Source organism: Athene noctua, chromosome 10, assembly GCF_965140245.1.
Source record: "Athene noctua chromosome 10, bAthNoc1.hap1.1, whole genome shotgun sequence".
Taxonomy (NCBI): Eukaryota; Metazoa; Chordata; class Aves; order Strigiformes; family Strigidae; genus Athene; species Athene noctua.
In genome coordinates this window covers 20,654,232-20,673,660 of record NC_134046.1, presented here as the reverse complement: position 1 = coordinate 20,673,660, position 19,429 = coordinate 20,654,232, and the positions used below count along the sequence as shown (strand labels likewise).

General features: G+C 36.3%; 1 protein-coding gene across 1 annotated transcript in view; it reads right to left on the bottom strand.

Annotated features, from left to right (window-relative positions):
* IARS1 (isoleucyl-tRNA synthetase 1) overlaps positions 1-19,429 on the bottom strand; it is a 107,504-nt gene that overhangs the window by 67,858 nt on the left and 20,217 nt on the right. The window contains exons 8-13 of the mRNA XM_074914018.1: positions 18,690-18,837; positions 16,708-16,795; positions 12,478-12,538; positions 10,799-10,894; positions 5,900-6,022; positions 4,400-4,491 (exon numbers count right to left, since the gene is read on the bottom strand). Of these exons, the coding sequence (XP_074770119.1) occupies positions 4,400-4,491; positions 5,900-6,022; positions 10,799-10,894; positions 12,478-12,538; positions 16,708-16,795; positions 18,690-18,837 (608 nt within the window). The remainder of the gene's footprint in view (positions 1-4,399; positions 4,492-5,899; positions 6,023-10,798; positions 10,895-12,477; positions 12,539-16,707; positions 16,796-18,689; positions 18,838-19,429) is intronic.

Sequence of the window (19,429 nt, the reverse complement as noted above, 5' to 3'; positions counted from 1 at the left end):
ACTGAATTCATTGTTCCTGAAATATTATCACAGTTACAAAGGTTGGGTTTTGTTCTGGTTTTTAAATTAAACTGTTACATTTAATGTGAGCTACTATTTTAAAATCAAATCTGAAAAAAAAAAAAAAAATTAAAAGCCTTCAAGCCCAGCAATTTAAGGAGTTTGTACACCAAGAGAAATAATGAGAACATCCATCCAAATGATACTTGAATTTGAAATTTATGTTCCTACACAGTACAACAATATGAACTTCAGTAACTATTAAAACGAGTCATATTGAAGTCTTCCACATGAGCTCATTCTGTATCTTTTTTATGTGTTTATCAACCTGAAAAGCCAGAAAACATTATGTTATGTTTCACTATTTGCATTTAGAAGAATAATAATAAAAAATCATAAAGATGAAGTAGCAGTATCCAGAGTTAACTAGAAGAATGTCCCATTCCAGGAGAAGAAGGAAAGAAAGAGATAAGCATTTAAAAATCACGTAAGTTATAAAAGTCATAAGCATATAAAATTCATATAAAGACATTCCTTACTTCAGCATTCAGTGAATCAAAACCCATATGGCATGGGAGCAGTTTCAGAACTTGGGATTGCTTTGAAATGGTAACACTACATACAGGGCAGAGTGTACAGACTGATAAATTCCCTAAATTACCTAGTAAGATTAGTACCTCTAAGCAACTGACTGCATTGTGTCTCAACCCAGTCTCTTACTCCATAATACAACTGCTGAAGGTCTTGATAGGTTATTCAAGTAGCATACATCCTTCTGCAGGATCCAGTGACCAAATAGTGGGTAAAAGTCATTACAGGAGAATGAGGACATTTCTAATCCTTCACATTCATCACAATATTCTACCTTGAAAAGGGAGATTGAGCCCTAGGGGATGGAACCTGTCTATGTACAGAACAGCTTCAATGACACTGGAACAAGAATCTCCTTCTCCCTTAGTATCAATCCATCCCACAAAATGTTTCTGAATATATTACTTTTATTTAAGTCACTTTGCCTCAGACCTTGGAAATATAATTGCTCAGCAATAATTCACTAGCAAAGACCCTAAGAAACTACTGTTACCTCCTACATGCAGTCATTACTGTAAAGAACCCATCCTAAAAGTTTAATTCATTTTACTTATATCCATAGTGGGGAGTCACTTGAAATGCACAAACTACTGGAGATTATGATGTAAATTAAAATTGCTACTGTGGGAGCACTTCCTATAGGTACACCTGCCTGACTAACAAAAGAAAAGAAAACCCACAGCAAAGGTTTTTCAAGCCTTAAAAACTGCATCTTAAGTTTTAAAATGCAAACTTTTTGCACAAAGCCAAATAATACAAAACGTATCCTTTCTCATAATACTGTATTTCAGAAGATATTCCCTTTAATAAGGAATTATTATATTTATATAATTCATATTTTTCCCATATAAACTATACATTTCAATCTGTATCTTTAACTTTACAGGAAATGGTTAGGAGATAAAAGTAGCAAGGTAGTAGTGTTCTATCTATATAATACTTGATAACTGTTCCAAAGCACCCACAGAGCAGTCTCCACCTATGTGAAGGTAGTAAGAAAGGGAAGGTGGCAGTTTCTCTGAATATGTTTTTTCTTCTAGCTATGCTGCCAAGCAGTACCTCAGCAGGAGACAAAAAGAGAACAATATACTGAAAAATCTGCCCAACCAGTCACATCTTACACATTTCTGCCCCTCATGACTGGTGAAAAGGTTGAAGAAACTAGATTAAACTCTTTGCTGTAGAATCAAGTAAGAAATACCCATTACTGTATTCCATCAATACAACACAAGGGGAAAACCACCCAGACAGACTTTAAATCAGAGACTGATGCTTACAAAATTCCTGCCTAAATACTCCTGTCTCAACTGAATGATGGTTTTTTCCCCTTATAAATATATCCTTTAGAATTGTATCAAAGGAATCAAAGCACCTGAGCAATTTGCCTGTGCCTTAACAGTGCCACAAAATTACCATTCTCTGAATACAGTCTTGATACTGGAAAAGACAAAGATCAGAAAGAGATTCTCTGTGGACACTACACACTCCCAATATTTCTCTCATGCCTGTTTTGGACTGCACAGCTGTTTAAAACAAGTTAGTGTTATCTTATTCCCATTCCGTTTTCTCATAATTTAGTAAACAAATGATATATAACCAGCCACATGCTATGAAAGGTGCTTCTTGGCTTTGCTTTCACTGGCCTGAAAAAGACAAAGCTCTGTGTCTGTCAGTGACAGAGCTCCCCAATATTGCTTCCTAATAGAATGGCATGCAGTGGCTGCCATGGACACTTCAGCTATTGTGCTAGTGACCTTTGCTATCTCAGTACTTAAACTGCTACCCAGACCATAGAGACTCTCAAGATCTCACATGCACATAGAGGAGTTTTGGTCAGTGATTTCCATCTTCAGCAATTCCAGTGAAGATAAATTCCAACTGAAAACTATCTCCTGTGTACTTACTAAGTTGTTATAGTTTCCCCCTCTCAGATTTTAAAGTTCAATGATATGTAAAAAGAGGGAAAATACCTGAACATACTGAGGACTCAAGAACTGCCTGGTTTCAGGGAAAACCATGAACAACAGTACATTAAGTAGAGGAGTCTGACTTCAAAGTTTTCTTACATTAATCAAAATAACTTCTAAAATAACTTCCAACTATGTTCAAAGTTAAGAACTACTCTTCTACTTTTAGCATATTCCAATTATGGTTTGATTTGTGATGGCATTGAAATGAGCTTTTCAAGTAGAATCCATTATTCTGTTCTTCCCACCAGATAATTTGCTGCTAGGTGCTGCCTGCAACTTATCATCAATCAACAAAAATGTCAACAGACTGGCAGGATTAAGTATGTTCTACAGAATCAGCATTTCTACATGACTGGTTTGTCTCAGAAGGCCATGACTGTTCATTTGAATTGCTACATAAGTAGAACACAAGCATTGCTTGGCTTTGGGCTGCCATTTTCCAAAAACTGTCCCAAATCATCAAGGGCATAACACTTGGAGGGTAATTCCCCTTCATCCTCTAGGTAGCTGTTAAAACTAACCAATCATGCTATTCAAGAGCAGGTAAGGGTTATTCTTGCTATAGATCAAAGATAAATGCACACTGCTGAAACACCTCACCTTGCAGCATTAAAGCTAGACAGAGAAAAAAAGCTTTTATCACAGTTATTTCAGTACAAGTGCTGTAAGCATCAGATACGACTTTAAATGTTCAAGTTATTTCAAATATGAAATTAGGTATTTTATTTTTGGAAGTGTGTCTTTACTTTTAATAAAAGTTTAATACAATATTCCTATAAAGTTTCTTTTTTAAAATTTGATACTGTTCAGTGATTTTTTTTTTTTCCTGAATTGTGCAATAGCAATTGTATACATTTAAAACCAGAGAGGACACTATTAAAAACATGTTTCATTTCTAGATTAAATTTATCTAGCCTGTATTTCTCTTAACTGAAACTCCTTACATTAGTGTGTACCATACTAGAGACTTGCAAAGTCCTCCTTCAATCTCTGCAGAATTCCCAGTTTGACAAGGAAGACTCATGACAGGCAACTGTGCTGAACTACCTACCTGACATTCCAGAGCTAATTCTGAATTTCTAGTTGACAAAACACAAACATTTCTAAATCATCCCCACAGATATTATAAACATGTCAACTGCTATTTCTGATCAGAGACACCACCATTGTTTGTGGACTCAATTCAGGAATGACTGAGTAGAAAAACATTTTTATGTATTACACTTACTACCCACTCCAGTGAATAAATTCAATCTTTGCTTTTAATCAACAGTACAGACATTTCCACATTATAAGCAACAGGGCTCTACCAAACTCCAAAGAACAAATTAATTTTACAAGATTAAAAAGAAGTAACTATGATAATAGCTATAATACAGCCATTTTATCCAAAACATGGAAAGTTTGAACACAAACATTTAAAGACATTCTGCAATATATTTATTTGGATAAAATTCAAAGGGTACCAAAATATTCTTTTCCACCACTCAGTACTTAGCTGCTTAGAAAATAAGCTTTTTTAGACTTATAGCCATCTTCAACAGGCAGTTAGCAGTACTACATGCAACACTAAAGAATGATAAATGCAAAACTACAAAACCACACTGTAAGATCATAATAGAAAAAAATTTTCAGCACTACACAATTTATGAGAAAAAAAAAAATGTACTGGATTACTAAAACAAAATTGGAGCTCTCCTAATTCAATATTCTTGATTCCTGTTACTTTTAGTCAAGTTAAACTTAAGTAGGTCAAGGGAGGGGAAAAATGAGACAAACCTGAAGAACTACTCAGTTAGAATCCTCAATCTTAAAGCCGTATGCACTTCTCTCCTTACCTCCAGCAGAAAGGATAGCTGTGCTTAAAACTACTGCTGTGAACCACTCTGCCTTTCTCTTTCAGTAATTTAATGATGTTCTTATCTGCATCCTAAAAAGACAGAACAAAAAAATTTTCCTTGGAATACAAGTTTCTCTATTTCAGTAAGCTACTACAGGATTTGTCTCCAATACCCAAATTAAGGAAATCCCTACAAATAATCCAGTATTTACACACAAAGAACACATCCATTTACTGCAGAGGTACTGTGAAACCCTAAATTCAGAAAGTTATTTGCTCTCCAAATCCTGGTATACAGTCTTTTTTTGCCCTTAACTCTGTTTCCACATACACACAACTGTGTACCAAATTCAAATTTTCTATAGCACTAATACAAACCAGAACTCATTATTTAATATCTTAAATCTTTCATTGAGTTTTCTGATTTTGTGGCAGGAAGTCACATTGTGCTTCTTACCCAATATTTAGACTTCACTATAATACCTTCCTCTCTAGTGTGACTACAGTTAAAGAAGTTGAAGCATCTTTTATAATATCTTACTAATTAAACAGGACTTGCATTCTAAGCTGGAAGTGAAAGTTGTACATTAATAATCAAAGACAATCTACTGAACAAACAAGTGTCAACATGACATTAAGGAAGGGAAAAAAATATACAAAGATTTATGATACAGTAGTATTCCTAAACTAAGAATTATGCATCATGAGAATATTTTCCAAGAGCCTTAAGTGCAGATTCCTACCAGCAAGAAGCTGAACATGTAGCTTCTGCTGTTCTCTTATTTGCCTTAATATACAGCAGGAAGCAATGATAGCTGAGTTCAAATGCAACACAAGATTTTTAAATCTTTTTCAAGTAAATTGTGTTTACAGGAACATGCTTTGCTAACTGTAGCAGCAGAAAATCAACTGAAAACAATTTGTTTTCTGAGCACATGGCATTAAGGAAGCACTCCTTTCTATGGATTTGTGTCTGTAGCAACCCAGAGTTCCTGCGCATTCCTTTTACATGGATTCTCTTGCATCTATTGGCAAGTAAATTCTCATTGCAACATGTCCCACAAGTGAGGAAAATGACTGGATTTCTCCCCTCTAACAAGTCGTGTTAAACTAACTGGCTGGTATAAACTTAATGACGACATCTGTGAATTCAGAAGTCATCCAGAGGTAAGGGAGGCCTCTGCACACTTGCCTAGAGACTGCATGCATAACATTTCCCGAATAAACAAGGCAAAAGTGAGACTTTTTCCGCAGTGGATGCAAACAGGAGATAGTCCTCTTCCCCTTCACTACTAGATACACAGTATTACTTACACTTTTTCAGATATTACAATAAATAGTTGCAACATTGTTGCAAATGTTAAAACAAATTTTTATTTTTCCAGCTACCAAGGACACATTGAAGACAATACCACTTAGGGAAAGAAAAGAACACTTTCATCATATGTAAAATTTATCTTGAATAAACTAGTAATTTACTTTCTCCAAGACCACTGACCTTCACATACTGTCCAGCAAAGTCAGTCACTTCTGCTGTGAAGCAGCCTGACGCATCAACAGGACAAACAGGCACAGAATCTTTCTGAATGATATTAAAATCCATGCAGACTCTGTAATCATCCTACAAAAAAGACAAGTGCCAAGTTACAGAAATACAAAATATTGTTTCAAATATCCATCCCTGAAAAAAAAAAAAAAAATTCAAATATTAAATAGAAAACGTGATGACTGGGCAAGGATAGCAAAATAACATTCACTAACCCAAAATATGCACAGAGAAGATGTATTTACAGGATTAGAGTTTTATTCATCAGAGAAGTGATGATTTCTTCAGAATATATGTGTTCTCTCACCTAGCAGAGGGGTTAGGTGCACGAGCTTCTGTGCATATACATATACATGCATATATATACACACATATTTTATATGTGTACACACATACATACATGTAGTCAACACCTTCAGGCTACTGTTGCGGAGTAAGGCAACTGACAATCTCTATGTCATGCTCTTGTACTAGCCAGAGACTTGTGTCTGTTTAGCACACAAGCCCGCATGGCATTTTTCAGAAGGCACATTGATTTAATCAACTTAATTCTGGAACTCCACATAAGAAATCCCATTTTCTGAATGTCTTAATGATCCAAAGCTTTTAAATCTGTATTTCTCAGTCTTTGTTGGCCTGTATGCAACACTGCTGACCAAGACCCACACACGGACATGACAGTTTATTTTCCTGGCCAGCCTCCATTTAAATTCTTAATTTCCTGTAGCAGTAAGAAAAAAAAAAATTAGAAAAAGAGGGTCACATCAGACTTTCCCGAACATTACTAAATAATGACAGTATCTTAGAAAAAAATAAAACAAAATTATTAGGGGAATAGAAAAGTTCAGATTTTAATTTCAAGTCTGAAGTCAAAGTAAATCCCTGTCTTAACCACCTATCACTCCGTATTACCCCCTTTCTTGCCCTAAGGCAAGAGAATATTATTGGGGATGGGAGGGGAAGGGAGAAGGGGATGGTTGCAGATCAGTCACTTTCAGCACATTCAAAGAATCACTGTGTTTTCCTCAAAGAAAAAGGCCCTGTCTAAGCCTGCATCGTCAGGTTGCTTTTGTTGAGTTTTAGAGGTTCCTGTATTGCTGCTCTGCTAAAATGGAGGAAACTACAGACTTCAGGGACAAAACCTGAAGTTTTGTGTAGTGTGAAACAGTGACCCTGCCTGCCAAAACTGGCAGTAACTGACCTGTTGCCTTCCTCTATGCCTAGAGCTCATTTACCTTTCGTAAAACACAGTAGCTATTTCACAGGAGTTGCACTCTAAAGCAATTTATCCACCTTGATCAAGGAGGCCATCAGAAGCAAGTAAATAAGCATTAAATAAGCCAGTTCTCCACAGCTAGCTTAATTCTCCTTTCCTAGATATAAATAACACGGGCAAGTCAACTTTGGAGCATAGAGCAGGGTTTCCAGATGCTTTTGGTGGTCCTCATCCTGTCCCTCCAACCCTACCCACTAGTCCCTGTAGTTACCAGCTCCCTCAAGCCAGATCTGGCAGATGTTACCTGTTGATCCACAGTATATTTTACAATGATGAAGCCATAGCAATAGTGAAGTTGGCTGCTTCATGTACCAAGGCATTACACGTAGAAACAAAAAACCCCTTCAGCTACAGCATTCATTTACTCTAGACTATAGTGTCTGTCTACCCTCCAGCAGCTGCAGACAGCCATCACCATTATTCAGCCTCCACTTGGTCAACTAGCTTCTTCAGTCAATAGATTAACTGAGATAAGCCCATTCTCAGTTGACCTTTCATCAGCTATTATTGCTGAGATACAGCAAGCAGACTGTGGTGTTTAAGATGTAGGCCAGATGACAGAACTAACGTCAGTTCTGATTTGGCAGCGAACTGTAAAAGGCTTTGAAGAAGCAGCCAGGGAAGACTACAAAGCCTGGCACACTCACAACCTAGCTAAAATATAATAACAAGCCTTCCACTTCACAGGACCTAGGTCAAGAGGTGGCTCAGTTTGATTTGCATTGCTGATGCAGCCAAAGATATATAAAGGGCTCTGCTATTTTGGTTTTCTACAGTTAGTTCCTTTCTTTTGAGGAAGTCAAACTTAAACTTGAATGTAAAAGCTTTCTAGACTGACCTGTCATTTGATTTAATGAAGATTTGCTTCAGTAACCACAACCCAAGAACGTATTCGGGGACATACAGGAATCCACAAATGCTAAGTTCCAGTGGAAAGCTTAGACAAATTTCAATTCTTTCTGGGATAGAAGTCATTATGTTCACTTTTGTACCCCGCCACAATCACATCTCTCAAAAAATAACAAATAAAAGTTGTAATGCACAAAATGAATGAAGCAGAAGCTATTAAACTGCTCATTGATGAGAACAAAGCTTTCTATCTGAAATTTAAAAAAATTTCAAACCAACAAAAACATGAAATCAAAAGGTTCACCTTCAGCACCTCTTCGCAAAAAAAAATCAAGTATACTTTTGCAATTTACTGAAAAGAAAGTGTACCGGTAACACATCTACGAAACTTCTGTGACTCAGTCTGAGCAGGCAGTAGAAGTATAGGGCTTGTATGCAAATTAAAGTGTTACTAAAGCTTTTTAAGTTGAAAGTAGATACATCTACATATGATTAAATGCCTGAGCAGCTGAATTTTAGTGTCATGTTAATACAGAAGTGCAATGAGTTTACAGAGTTTTTAATACGGGTTTGTCGTGTTCTGTGAGCTTTAATTTTGATGCCTTTTGAAGTGAAATAATAGAGTGCTCTGATATTGTGTGGCAGCTTGTATTTGGCAAAAGCATCACAGAAGACAGTGAAACTACATATCCTGGAACTAAGTAAAGGTGAATTTCTACTTTAAATTTTGTTGGAGAAGGATACATTTCTAAGTTATCAACAGTACAGAATATGTATCAGTAAATAGGATTTAGAAAAACTTACTTTCTATCCCTATTTATCAAAGGAACTTACTTATATTGAGGGGAAGGGATAGAGACAAGATACAACGCTTCCTGTGAAGGACTGTGTTCTATTTCTTCTCCCACCCTTGCCTCCTGCTCCACTTACCCCTTTCCTATTCACCTTCAACACAAGAGTCAAAGCTGCAGAGAGAAGCCAGTTCATTAGGAAGACAGTCTTGCCTACATTCATGAGTTACCTCCCTTCTTTCATCTAAGCTTGTCTGAAGGCAAACATTTAATGTCAACACATGTAACACTCAGCATTCTATACAGAGCCTACCATAAAATGATGAATTCTTGAACCTAAACCAGAACCCTTTGTGAGCCTTTCTGAAGGCAAATGTAGCAGCATTAAGTGCAACATATAATATTCAATTTCCACCTAAAGGTAGCATATCCAGTTGACTCAGGTCTATGCATCGTGAATCAAAGTTAATCCACTCCTTAGCTAACAAGTACAAAGGGGTTTTTTGTGATGTTAGTGCACTTTTTCCTCACACAAGTATTTTATACATTTTTTATTTGCAATGCATTTAACTGATAGTTTTGGGGTTTTTTAATGGTTTTAAAGGTAATTGCTGGCTTCCCAGGAGAAAGAAAAAAGGTGGTTTTCTTTTTTTTCCCCTGTGTTTACACAAGTTTCTGTGGGATTATAACAAAATCAAATAACAGAGATCAGATAATCCTTGCTCTAACTGGCCAGTCAGACTTTCCAACAAGCTGTTTCCAACAACTGTATTGTGCAAATATACAATAAAACAATACAGTGGCCAAAAGCAAGTTTCTTCCAAAGCCCCTTTTGTATTAGCAGCCTATTCCCTTCCTTTACTCCATCTCCAACAGCAAGAGCTTCCAACTAAAAGCCATGTCTGCTCCCTCACCCCTCAGTCAAGTCCTTGCAAAATTTAGCTATAGGGAGTGTCTGAGGTACAAGTAGTGTGACAGGCTTTAGACTCTTTAAGACACTTTACCAGTCACCATCAATTTCTTTATTAACTAGTAACATGCAGCCCAGTCTAACTTTCTTTATTCACAGCTGTATTAAGCTGAGACATCTTTTCATACCAATGTTCATCTTGACAAGGGAAACACCACTGCAATGGATGCACCCTTCAGAAAAATGGAGAAAAGACAGAAAAGGATTTCACATGAATACAAAGAAGCCTATTACTAATGCCAACAGTTTCTGGAAATGATGATAGAGCTCATGGTCCAGGGATTGCTAATTGCTAGGCATTGGCAGCTCTATTGCAAGTTTTTGAGGGCATCTTTGGATAATGGCTGAAGACAGGACACTATACAAAAAGGACAATGAGTCTAAACTAGTGCCTTGAATTCATGCGTCTAAAAACTGAAATGATTAAACCCATGAAAAATTATCCCTCTTAACCTTCAGAAGAGACAGAGGGAAAGGACAATAAAGGGAGAAAAAATAATCAAGTGCGACAAAAACCTTTCACACTGACGGACAGTCTCAGTACAAAAGCAGTCAAAGCATTTTTTCATTCTCTAAAAGCCTAATGAGTAATGAAATTGAAACGCTGAAGAGGGGCAGTGTACTGAGCAGAACTGCTCTTACCATCCAAAATTATCACTTAGCAAAGCCAGTTTTGACTATCAGTAAAACAGATCATTTCTTCTCAAAGCTATAAATTTAGACTTTGAGAAAAGCTATGATCAATGAAACTCAGAAAATACAGTGGTGAGTTCACATACAACAATAACCAAATCAAGGGATACCTAAAATATCCACTCAGCCTCCAAAGGGCACTAGCAAGTGCAAGAACTCACTACGGATTGTTTCACATCACAGTCACTCTGACAGTCCCCAGTAGTTGGAAAGCCAAGCAACATCTGTTGGAACAAAATTAACATTACAGAAGATACGGAGTTCATACTCACAGCACCAAAATAGGGGGCCTGATGTACAACACCTGTGCCTTCCTCCTCCTTCACATAACTGTCTACTACGACAGCAAAGGCACCTTTATCTTTGCACTGTAAGATAAAAATATAATTTTCATATACCTATGTATACATACATATGGCAAACCAGAATTCTTAAGAACATGGAAGAACCACTAGCCACCTGCAAGAACAATGAACTACATCAAAAAAATAAGTAACAGTAAAATGTGGCATTCCTAACTCTGTTTAATCATTTCCCAATAGCTAAGTAGTCCAGGCTGTACACTTCATTTAAACGGTGTCAAATGTGATTAAATCTAAGACCTCTCCAAAAAGCCTCATAGTCAATTACTCTTCAAGCCACAGATCTTCACACAGTTCTGTGCTTAATAGTCTACAAATCAATACACTCCTAGAAGTGAGGATACAACCATGAAAGCTACAGGATTCTATATACAGACGTCTCCTTGCATTTACTACGTCCACACAGTGTCCACTATGTACACTGTATAAAAGTTCACTTTTATAGTCATATATTTTCTTTATTTCCTGCAGAGAATGAGAAGGTGGAAAGTAAAAAGAAAAAACACCCAGAAAAAAAATTGCCAAGAAGAGATCTGACAGTTTTCTGTATGATCAGTATGTGGATAATGAAAAGTAAAGAGCTATTTTCTATTCCTTAATACAAAAGTAGTAAAAAAATTTACTGCAGTCACAGCTGAATCAAACATGTTACAAAATATTAGTTTGGGCTTGTTCTGAAGAAGGATATTTTGAGGTAAGATATCCATTCTAAAAAAAAAAAAGGTAGATACCCATTTGCTCCTTAGAAGTCCAGCAGGACTCAAAAAATTTATTCATTCCAAATCTTAACACATGCATTCCTGTTTTTCAGATTCAGCTATATGTGTCTGACCTTTCTATAGAAATAACAGGTCCTGTTCCCGACAGAGGTTTTCTCACCTTTGCTGACTCCAGCACATGCTTCAGAACAGATGGTAGACAAAAATGACTAAATCCCTTACACAAGCTAACAGCTGCTTGTCCAGCAGTACTGTAATCCACTTCAACTCTTTAAAGAATTTAATCCATTTTTAATCAGAATTTTAAAAAAATATATAAATTCTCTACCATCTCTCTTATTGCTACATATTCTATTATCATCTGTGATGCTATCAACTATGTTAGACTTACACAGTGCTTAAATGCTGCACAGGAGGACATCCAGAAAAACCAGACATATCAGTAGTTATTTTTACAAAGGGTTTTAACTCTTCAATGAAAAACACTACATGTCTGCAACTTATCCACAGTCATTCTCATGTGAATACAAAATTTGGGCAGGCAGACAACAGAAGTTCACCAGGTGAAAAGTGAGAGAACACTGCCTATTTATTAATATGTATTGGAAGTTTCTCTGCAATCTGAAATCGAGCTACTATTTATCACTGAATTCTTACTCTGGGTGTATTTAAAGCTTAAGGAAAAAAAGCACAATAAAAAAAGTCAACTTTCTGTTTTTCAATCTTTCATTAGGATTTTGAACTATTTTAATACAACCTGGGGTTTGTTATTAGCACACAAGATTTTTATAATATAAACAAGGAATATTGAGAACGGTTTTAAATTTTGTCTTTGTATCCTGAATTGAACACCAAACTTGTTCATCTTACCTGAATAAAATATTCAAAGAGTGGTTTATATTTCTTGCCTTTAAGAGCAATTCCAGGAAACCTGAGGAGAAGGATTTACATGAACACAAATTAACAACTTGAAAATTTCTTAGTCAGCTGGTAGGAATGCAGTTTTTTCCTATATCCCTCTTCCTCATCCCTAACAGAATTTGACTTCATTGGGTGAAGAAAGTATTTTCTCAGTAGTTTGCTTCCCATTTCTTCATATCTTTGGCAATTTGGTTGGACAAAAAACATAACATGTCTTAATGCATCTCTGCTAATAGTCAACAGGTATGCTTGTACCTGATGGTCTTTCAATCAAGTAATCACTCTAAATTAATGCAGGGATTAAGCATTAATAACAACCCCTTTCTAGTACAGCTGGGCAAGGAGCTTCTGGATAAAACACAGTTTCAATTTAATCATCATAACAACAAAGCCCTAGAGCTCAGCATGTTCAACAGAACAAAATGAGCACTGATCCAAAACACCTAAAAGTTACATGCACACAAGATTATCATACAGGATATTGCAGCATTTAAAGCTTGGATGCCTCATTCCTTATTCTAAAATTAGACATCCAAACTCCCCACGGGCATCTCAAAGAAAGATCCAACACAGACAGGACCGACTGAGGAACCACCTGAACCAGACAAGAAATGTGAGAGAGCAAGCCTGTAGATCTGGCTCTCTTCACACTTCTGACAACAGTTGACAAAGACGGTGATTAGGTTGGGATTCACTGCTCAGAACTCTCTTGAAAAGTGCTTCAACTGTTCATTTCAGGAAAAAGTCTAGTTAAAACACAACTTCATCTGACAGATGGGATAGCTCTCTGAATGTGTGACAGCTGTGGTCTTTCCCGATCCTCCTCTTGATCCATATCTTCCAAAACAATGGTCAAACCATAACTTCAAAGTGGGGAACTCTTCAAAGCTGTTTCATTGCACAGAAAGGAACTCAAGCAGTACTTAATGCCAAGTAAAAGAGCATGACTCCTCAGCTCAGCATACATAATATTCACTAGGAAAAGGGAGATTTCTATTTTAAGCCACAGCTTTGCAGACGGTTTATATATTTTATATTACAAACAGCCTTAGGAATGTTTGAGGTGCTTAATCAGGATCAGATGAGAGAAAAGCATCCATGCTCAGCCACGCAGATGTGGGAATGCTCAGACACAGAGTGCAAAGCACTAAAAAATTGGCTTTAGAAAAGTAGTAGAATTTTCTCATTTAATTCAAGTCAGTGAAAGGTAAGGATTGTGGATCACATTCCCAATTTTTCTCTTTTGAGATCAGAAATAGTTTGTTTATCAAAGTCCTGAACTTCAAGCCGAAAATTTACACAGTGCTGCCTTCTCGTGACCCAAGTTATAGTAATAGCAGGCCCACTTAAAATTACTATAGTAATCCTCCACCCTCAAAGATCAGAAATTTTTTTTTTTGGATCCTCTAGAATCCAGTCAACAGTGGAAAATAGTGTAAAGAAATGAAGTGTTTCATATGCACATAAACTGAAATGTAACACAAAGGGAGGAAAATGGTCATCAATCATTTCATATCTACCACTAAGTAAAATAAAAGGCCACTCAATGGCCTGAAGTGAAGCAATATACCAAAACCAATCCATTCCTGCAAAGCAGCTGAAAGTATTCTGATAAAGAGGGTAGCCATCTCATCAGTGAAACAAAGGAGAAGTATTCCTATTTGCTCTCACACAAAAATGTATCATCTACATCTGGGAGGAAAAGGGAGAGAAAAGTCAGGTTTGAGGGAGAGCGGGAAGGCTGAGGGTACTCAAGAAATTCACATGACTTCAGATACAGAAAGTTTTCAGCAAGATCATTCCTTGAACTCAGCCTGCCACCTGGTATAGAACAAGTGTCATAAATTTCACCCTCAAGGGTCTAACTGCCCAAGAACTTAAAAGTGAGATAAAGAAAAAGTTCCAAGTAGAAATGGGAAAGTTCATTTCCATGAACTTATAGATCTAAATCTTTAAAAGATCCATTCAACTACACACATTTCACATTTGAGAGATCTAATTTATTACGTAACAAGAACTGAAGCATGACCAAAAAAATCATGTTGAGAAGACTGTAGCACTTAGCATTAAAGAAAGAAGAAAAATATACCACTCTGCAAGGAGAATGAAAATTGCTAACAGCCTTATGTATAGCCACAGAGAGGTAAATTTAAAAAATTATTTAACAATCAAAGATTAGGGGGGCAAAAAATTGGAAATACAACTAGCCACACACACAAACAATGACAACTGAAACCCATGGATTATTTTCTTTAAGAGCAGGTACTTCACAGTTCTGATGAGAACACCACATCAAAAAAATGCCAAAATGTTCAGTGCATTCCTGGATACAGAATAACTACCATCAGACTGAAAATAAATTTGTAGTATTCCATTAAAAGAAGAATTTGGAACCAAAAAACAATAGATCAACAAGTCTAGTACATCAACCTTGCCTTTTTTTTTTTTTTAAGTCTAAAGCAAATGCATTACAAAATATTTAAGAACATAGAGTCATTTTGATCGGAGGCTTAGTTTTTAGACACTCTTAAAGAGGCTTTAAAAGACTGGAAAGGAACATAGCTCCCATGCTTCAAGAGAGAAACGCAGTACTGTTGGACCTAAAAAACAGTCAGACTAGCATAACAACCTGACTCAACTTTATGTGATTGAACGGTTTTTAAAAAGTAAAGTGCTAAAGGATATACAATATGAATTTGCCAAGAGTAAGTCACACAAAGCCAAATTACTTCTTTTTAGGCAGACTAACGATCTTAGATAGCAAGCAAGCAGATAGATTTAAGTCTTAATGCTAGTAAAACTTTTGACACTTTGACGTATCATTGACACAGAGAAATATCTTAACTAGGTGACTGTACATTTTCATGGATGCACAACCACTTTGAGAAAGAGCTATTTTTCATTCAGTATCGGGTCGAAACAAAATTTGCAGTGGTATCCTGGCAGAGACTATCATAATGCTGACAGTATTCAATATTTTTACTGATGGCTCTGAAGGGAGGAAAAAAATCCGGAGCTCAGAAGTTCTGTCAACCCTGAAGAATGAGAGCACTGAAAATCATCATTATAAATTGAGTACCAGCTTAAATTGCTACAGAGTAAGTGATAGATGAAGAGAACTCAGTTGGCGGGGCAGGGGGGGGCGGCATCAATGCAGAAATACTAAATAAGAATTACTCAGCTGTCACAGTATGAGGCATCAGTGTAGACAACACCTTAAGCAAACATTCCAGCTCTATATTCCCCTAATTCAATGACTACATGTAATTGCTTAGCTGAAGTAAGATGTATCCATCCCCCTTTAAAAAAATGTTTTTTACATGTAAACCTTTCAACTGCTTGTTTAAAATAAAAAAAAAAAGATAGAAATAAAAATAACATGCCAGTGAAGGAGGGTTGTTATCAGGGAATAGAAAATTTTTGGAGAATTTTTTTTTTGTTTTGTTGTGGTTTTGTTTTGTGGGGTTTTTTGTTTGTTTGTTGGGTCTGTTTGGTTTTTTACCCACTGCACAGGACTGAATAAAGTGAGCAAATAAATATTTGTTGTATGTTACCTCTTTTAACAGGTCAATGTTTTATACAAAAGAGTTAAGAGAAGCCAAGCTACATATTTTGTTTGAGAGCTACAGAATTTAATACCTGCATTCCCTATCTAGTATAACTTACTAAATAATTCATATTTTTCCACTGAACTAAGAGGAATAAGTAGTCTTCAGAAAGCATTAACTGCCATTAACTACATAACTTACACAGACCATCCTACAGAAGCAGTATTTGCCTGCCAAGGTCAATGGTTTTGCTGTTGTCCATTTTCCTTTAAATAGTTACATAACATTTAGAAAGTGTTCAGCATTTGAACAACCTCCAGGGTTTTTTGCGACTTATAATTTAAAGTAATGTCTTTCTAAGAAAACACACAGGAAAAGGAAGGACTAAAGAACCATTTTTTCCCACCACAACAGAAGAATCTAATGAAACTTTTATTTTATTTGTAGCTTCACGTACAAGACCAATTTGTTCTAGTAAATTACCATCTCTTTTATAGATATTTGCAAGATATGCACACATGTAGGGAAATCCATCTTTAGATAACTTCAAAATCCAACCTCTTGAAACATTTAACTTCTGATCTATAAAAATACTGGAAGCTAACAAGTGTGCAATAATTTATGTACTTGCCTGTCAAGTATCTCATATTCACTGTCAGATTTGTACAGTGCTATCAGTCTGGATTCCATCAAAATGTAAATCTTTCCTGTGGCATTATCTAGAAGATAAAACAAAACAAAAAGTTACAAAAATCTCGACTTAATACCCTCATTTGCACCATTACAAAACCTATCGATTTATGCAAGATGGTATCATATTAGCTATAAAACTCCCCAGAATAATCCTGCTGAGAAACCACTACTTTCCAGGTACTTCTTCCCCATACAGCCACTTAATGAACACTTTTTGAAAGTTAAACCACAGGTTGAAACCCAGCCCACTGATCTTCAGTGTTTTGTTCAAGAGGCAGAAATACCCCACCTTGTCTATTATCATTGTGACAAAGAAAGGCAACTTATAAGTTTCAGTATATGTAACTGAAACAGAGAGAAACAACTGGAAGATGGACAATCATTAGATAAAATTCAGTATGACATTAGGGGCAACAATTGCACTTCATGCTATCTTTCTGAGATTTACTATTCCAAACAATTTTATGTTTGGATTTCCTTTTAAAGGAAGTAAATTAAATTTAAAAAATGAAATGTTATGAAGGAAATCCATTTTCTACCCCCAAACAACCCTGATCTTTTAACTTCAACGATAAATTTTATTTCAACTACTACCCTACCAACTTAGGGTCACTATCCCACCAGCAGACTGTAGGCCAAAGACATCCAAACCCAACAACTCACCATCTTAGGCAGGTGTAGGTGTTATTTCTGAAAGTACTCAATAGCTCTTTTTGAGATTACTAAATTTATGTTAAAACCTTTGAAAACCAAAAGGTATTTAGTTCTCTCTTAAAACAAAGAAAACCCAAATGTGGAGTTCACCATAAAGGCATCTGCAATTTTTCATGTTTAACATCATCTTAGGCACACATTAGATTCATGTGGTTACGCTGGAGCTAGAAATCATATCGTTGGCATTTTTTTACTCCAGATTAAATGTCATCAATTAACTTTAATCTCCCTTCCTTCCCCACCCCTCTTGGGTTTTTTTAAAATGTACATTGAAAAGTCAGAAAAGGTGAGCAGTTTAGAAGAATCTGAAAACACTCATGAAAGAAGTACTTTCATCCAAATTCCTGCTTACTGTTTTATTTAAATTGGAAAAAAAAAAAAAAGGTTTTGTAGATGAAGATATAAAGATGACTGTATTTCAAGGATAAAATAAATTCCTTTCCTAAGCAAGAAGGAGGACTCATCGTAACATACTCCACTGCCAACTGAAAAAAATGAAACTGCCTGCAAACCCTGGAAAACGACTTGAAGCAACAGCCTATATTGTTTAAGCACCCTACACCGTCTGTTGCATACATTCCTGAAGTACAGGGTGCTCTCATGAAAGGGATTGCTTTGTAGCACAACTTGTTTAGCCAGGCACAACCAACCAGTCCATGAGTAAGCCAAGGCACTTGGTCTAATGTACTCTGACACTGGAAACCACAGTACATACCTTGCCATACATTTGAGCTAAAATACACACTTCAGTCAGTTTGAGACTAGCATGTGACATCTTGGGTCTGTTATGGGTTAAGAGTACAAAGACATTCAGTTACTGCAATTAGCTGTCATACAGCAGTAACTTGTTCACGAGTCTGAGCCCCAAGAAATAAGGGAAGAAAAAAGCTGGGGACACCCAGTCACTTGTGTCTCAAATATAGTGTGACTTCAAGAAGACAGATAAAACATTTGTTCTTGTTCATCATTTCATCTGTCAGTATTTTTTAGGGAACAGTCCTCACAATGCATGTAAAATATAGAGAGCACAGCAGTTAGAAATCATCAGCCATATAGGAAGTATCACCATCCTTCAAAATAACACTGTTCCAACCCCAAAGTGCTATAAATTTAGCATTAAAACAGTCTAACACACAAAATAAGTACATATTCACAGGCACTGAAGAAAGAAGTGTTCATTATATGTCACCTTCAGTTGACACTTGCCTCTCAATTTTACATATTGCAATTCTGGATTAACACAAAGGGCCAAATTACTAGGCAAGGTCCAAGGAGTAGTGGTCCAAGCAACAAGAGAAACACTTGCATCTTCATCCAGTGGGAAGTTCACAGTCACTGAAGGATCTTGAACATCCTTAAAAACAAGACGAAGTCAAAGACGGAAAAAGAGAGGGGTGTAAAAAAAAAGTTTACTGCATGTATAGTGAGAAAATACAAGTTTAAGTAGTAGTAACTACTACTGCCATCCACCAAAACCTATCTTGCAACTTGCATAGTTTATCACTGCAGTGGTAAAAGGTGAAATGGTAGCATAAAGTTTGAGGAGAACACCAGTCACAATGGTTTATGACTCCATTATATCAGTGCAATCTGTTAGTTGAACAAGGCCGCAGGGTTAAAAATTTGGATTAACGGTGAGACTTTGGAAGTTAGCTGCCAAAACACCAAAGATCTGAGGGCCAATTCCCTCAGGTACTTCTGATTATAAAAATTTAAAATGGGATTATAAATCTCAGCTGTTAGGAAAATCAACAGTTTTTCTGATAGTACTAGACAAAACCTTTTGCCACCTTTTCCTCTAGAGTCAGGGAGCAGGAAGAACAGCCATCACTTAAGAAGATGCAATCTCTTATTAAGAAGCTGTTGTTAACAAGAGGAAAAAAAGTCTGGGTACTTAAAAACAAGAGTACATCAATATTTAAGAGAAAAAAAAGAAATCTCAGGGA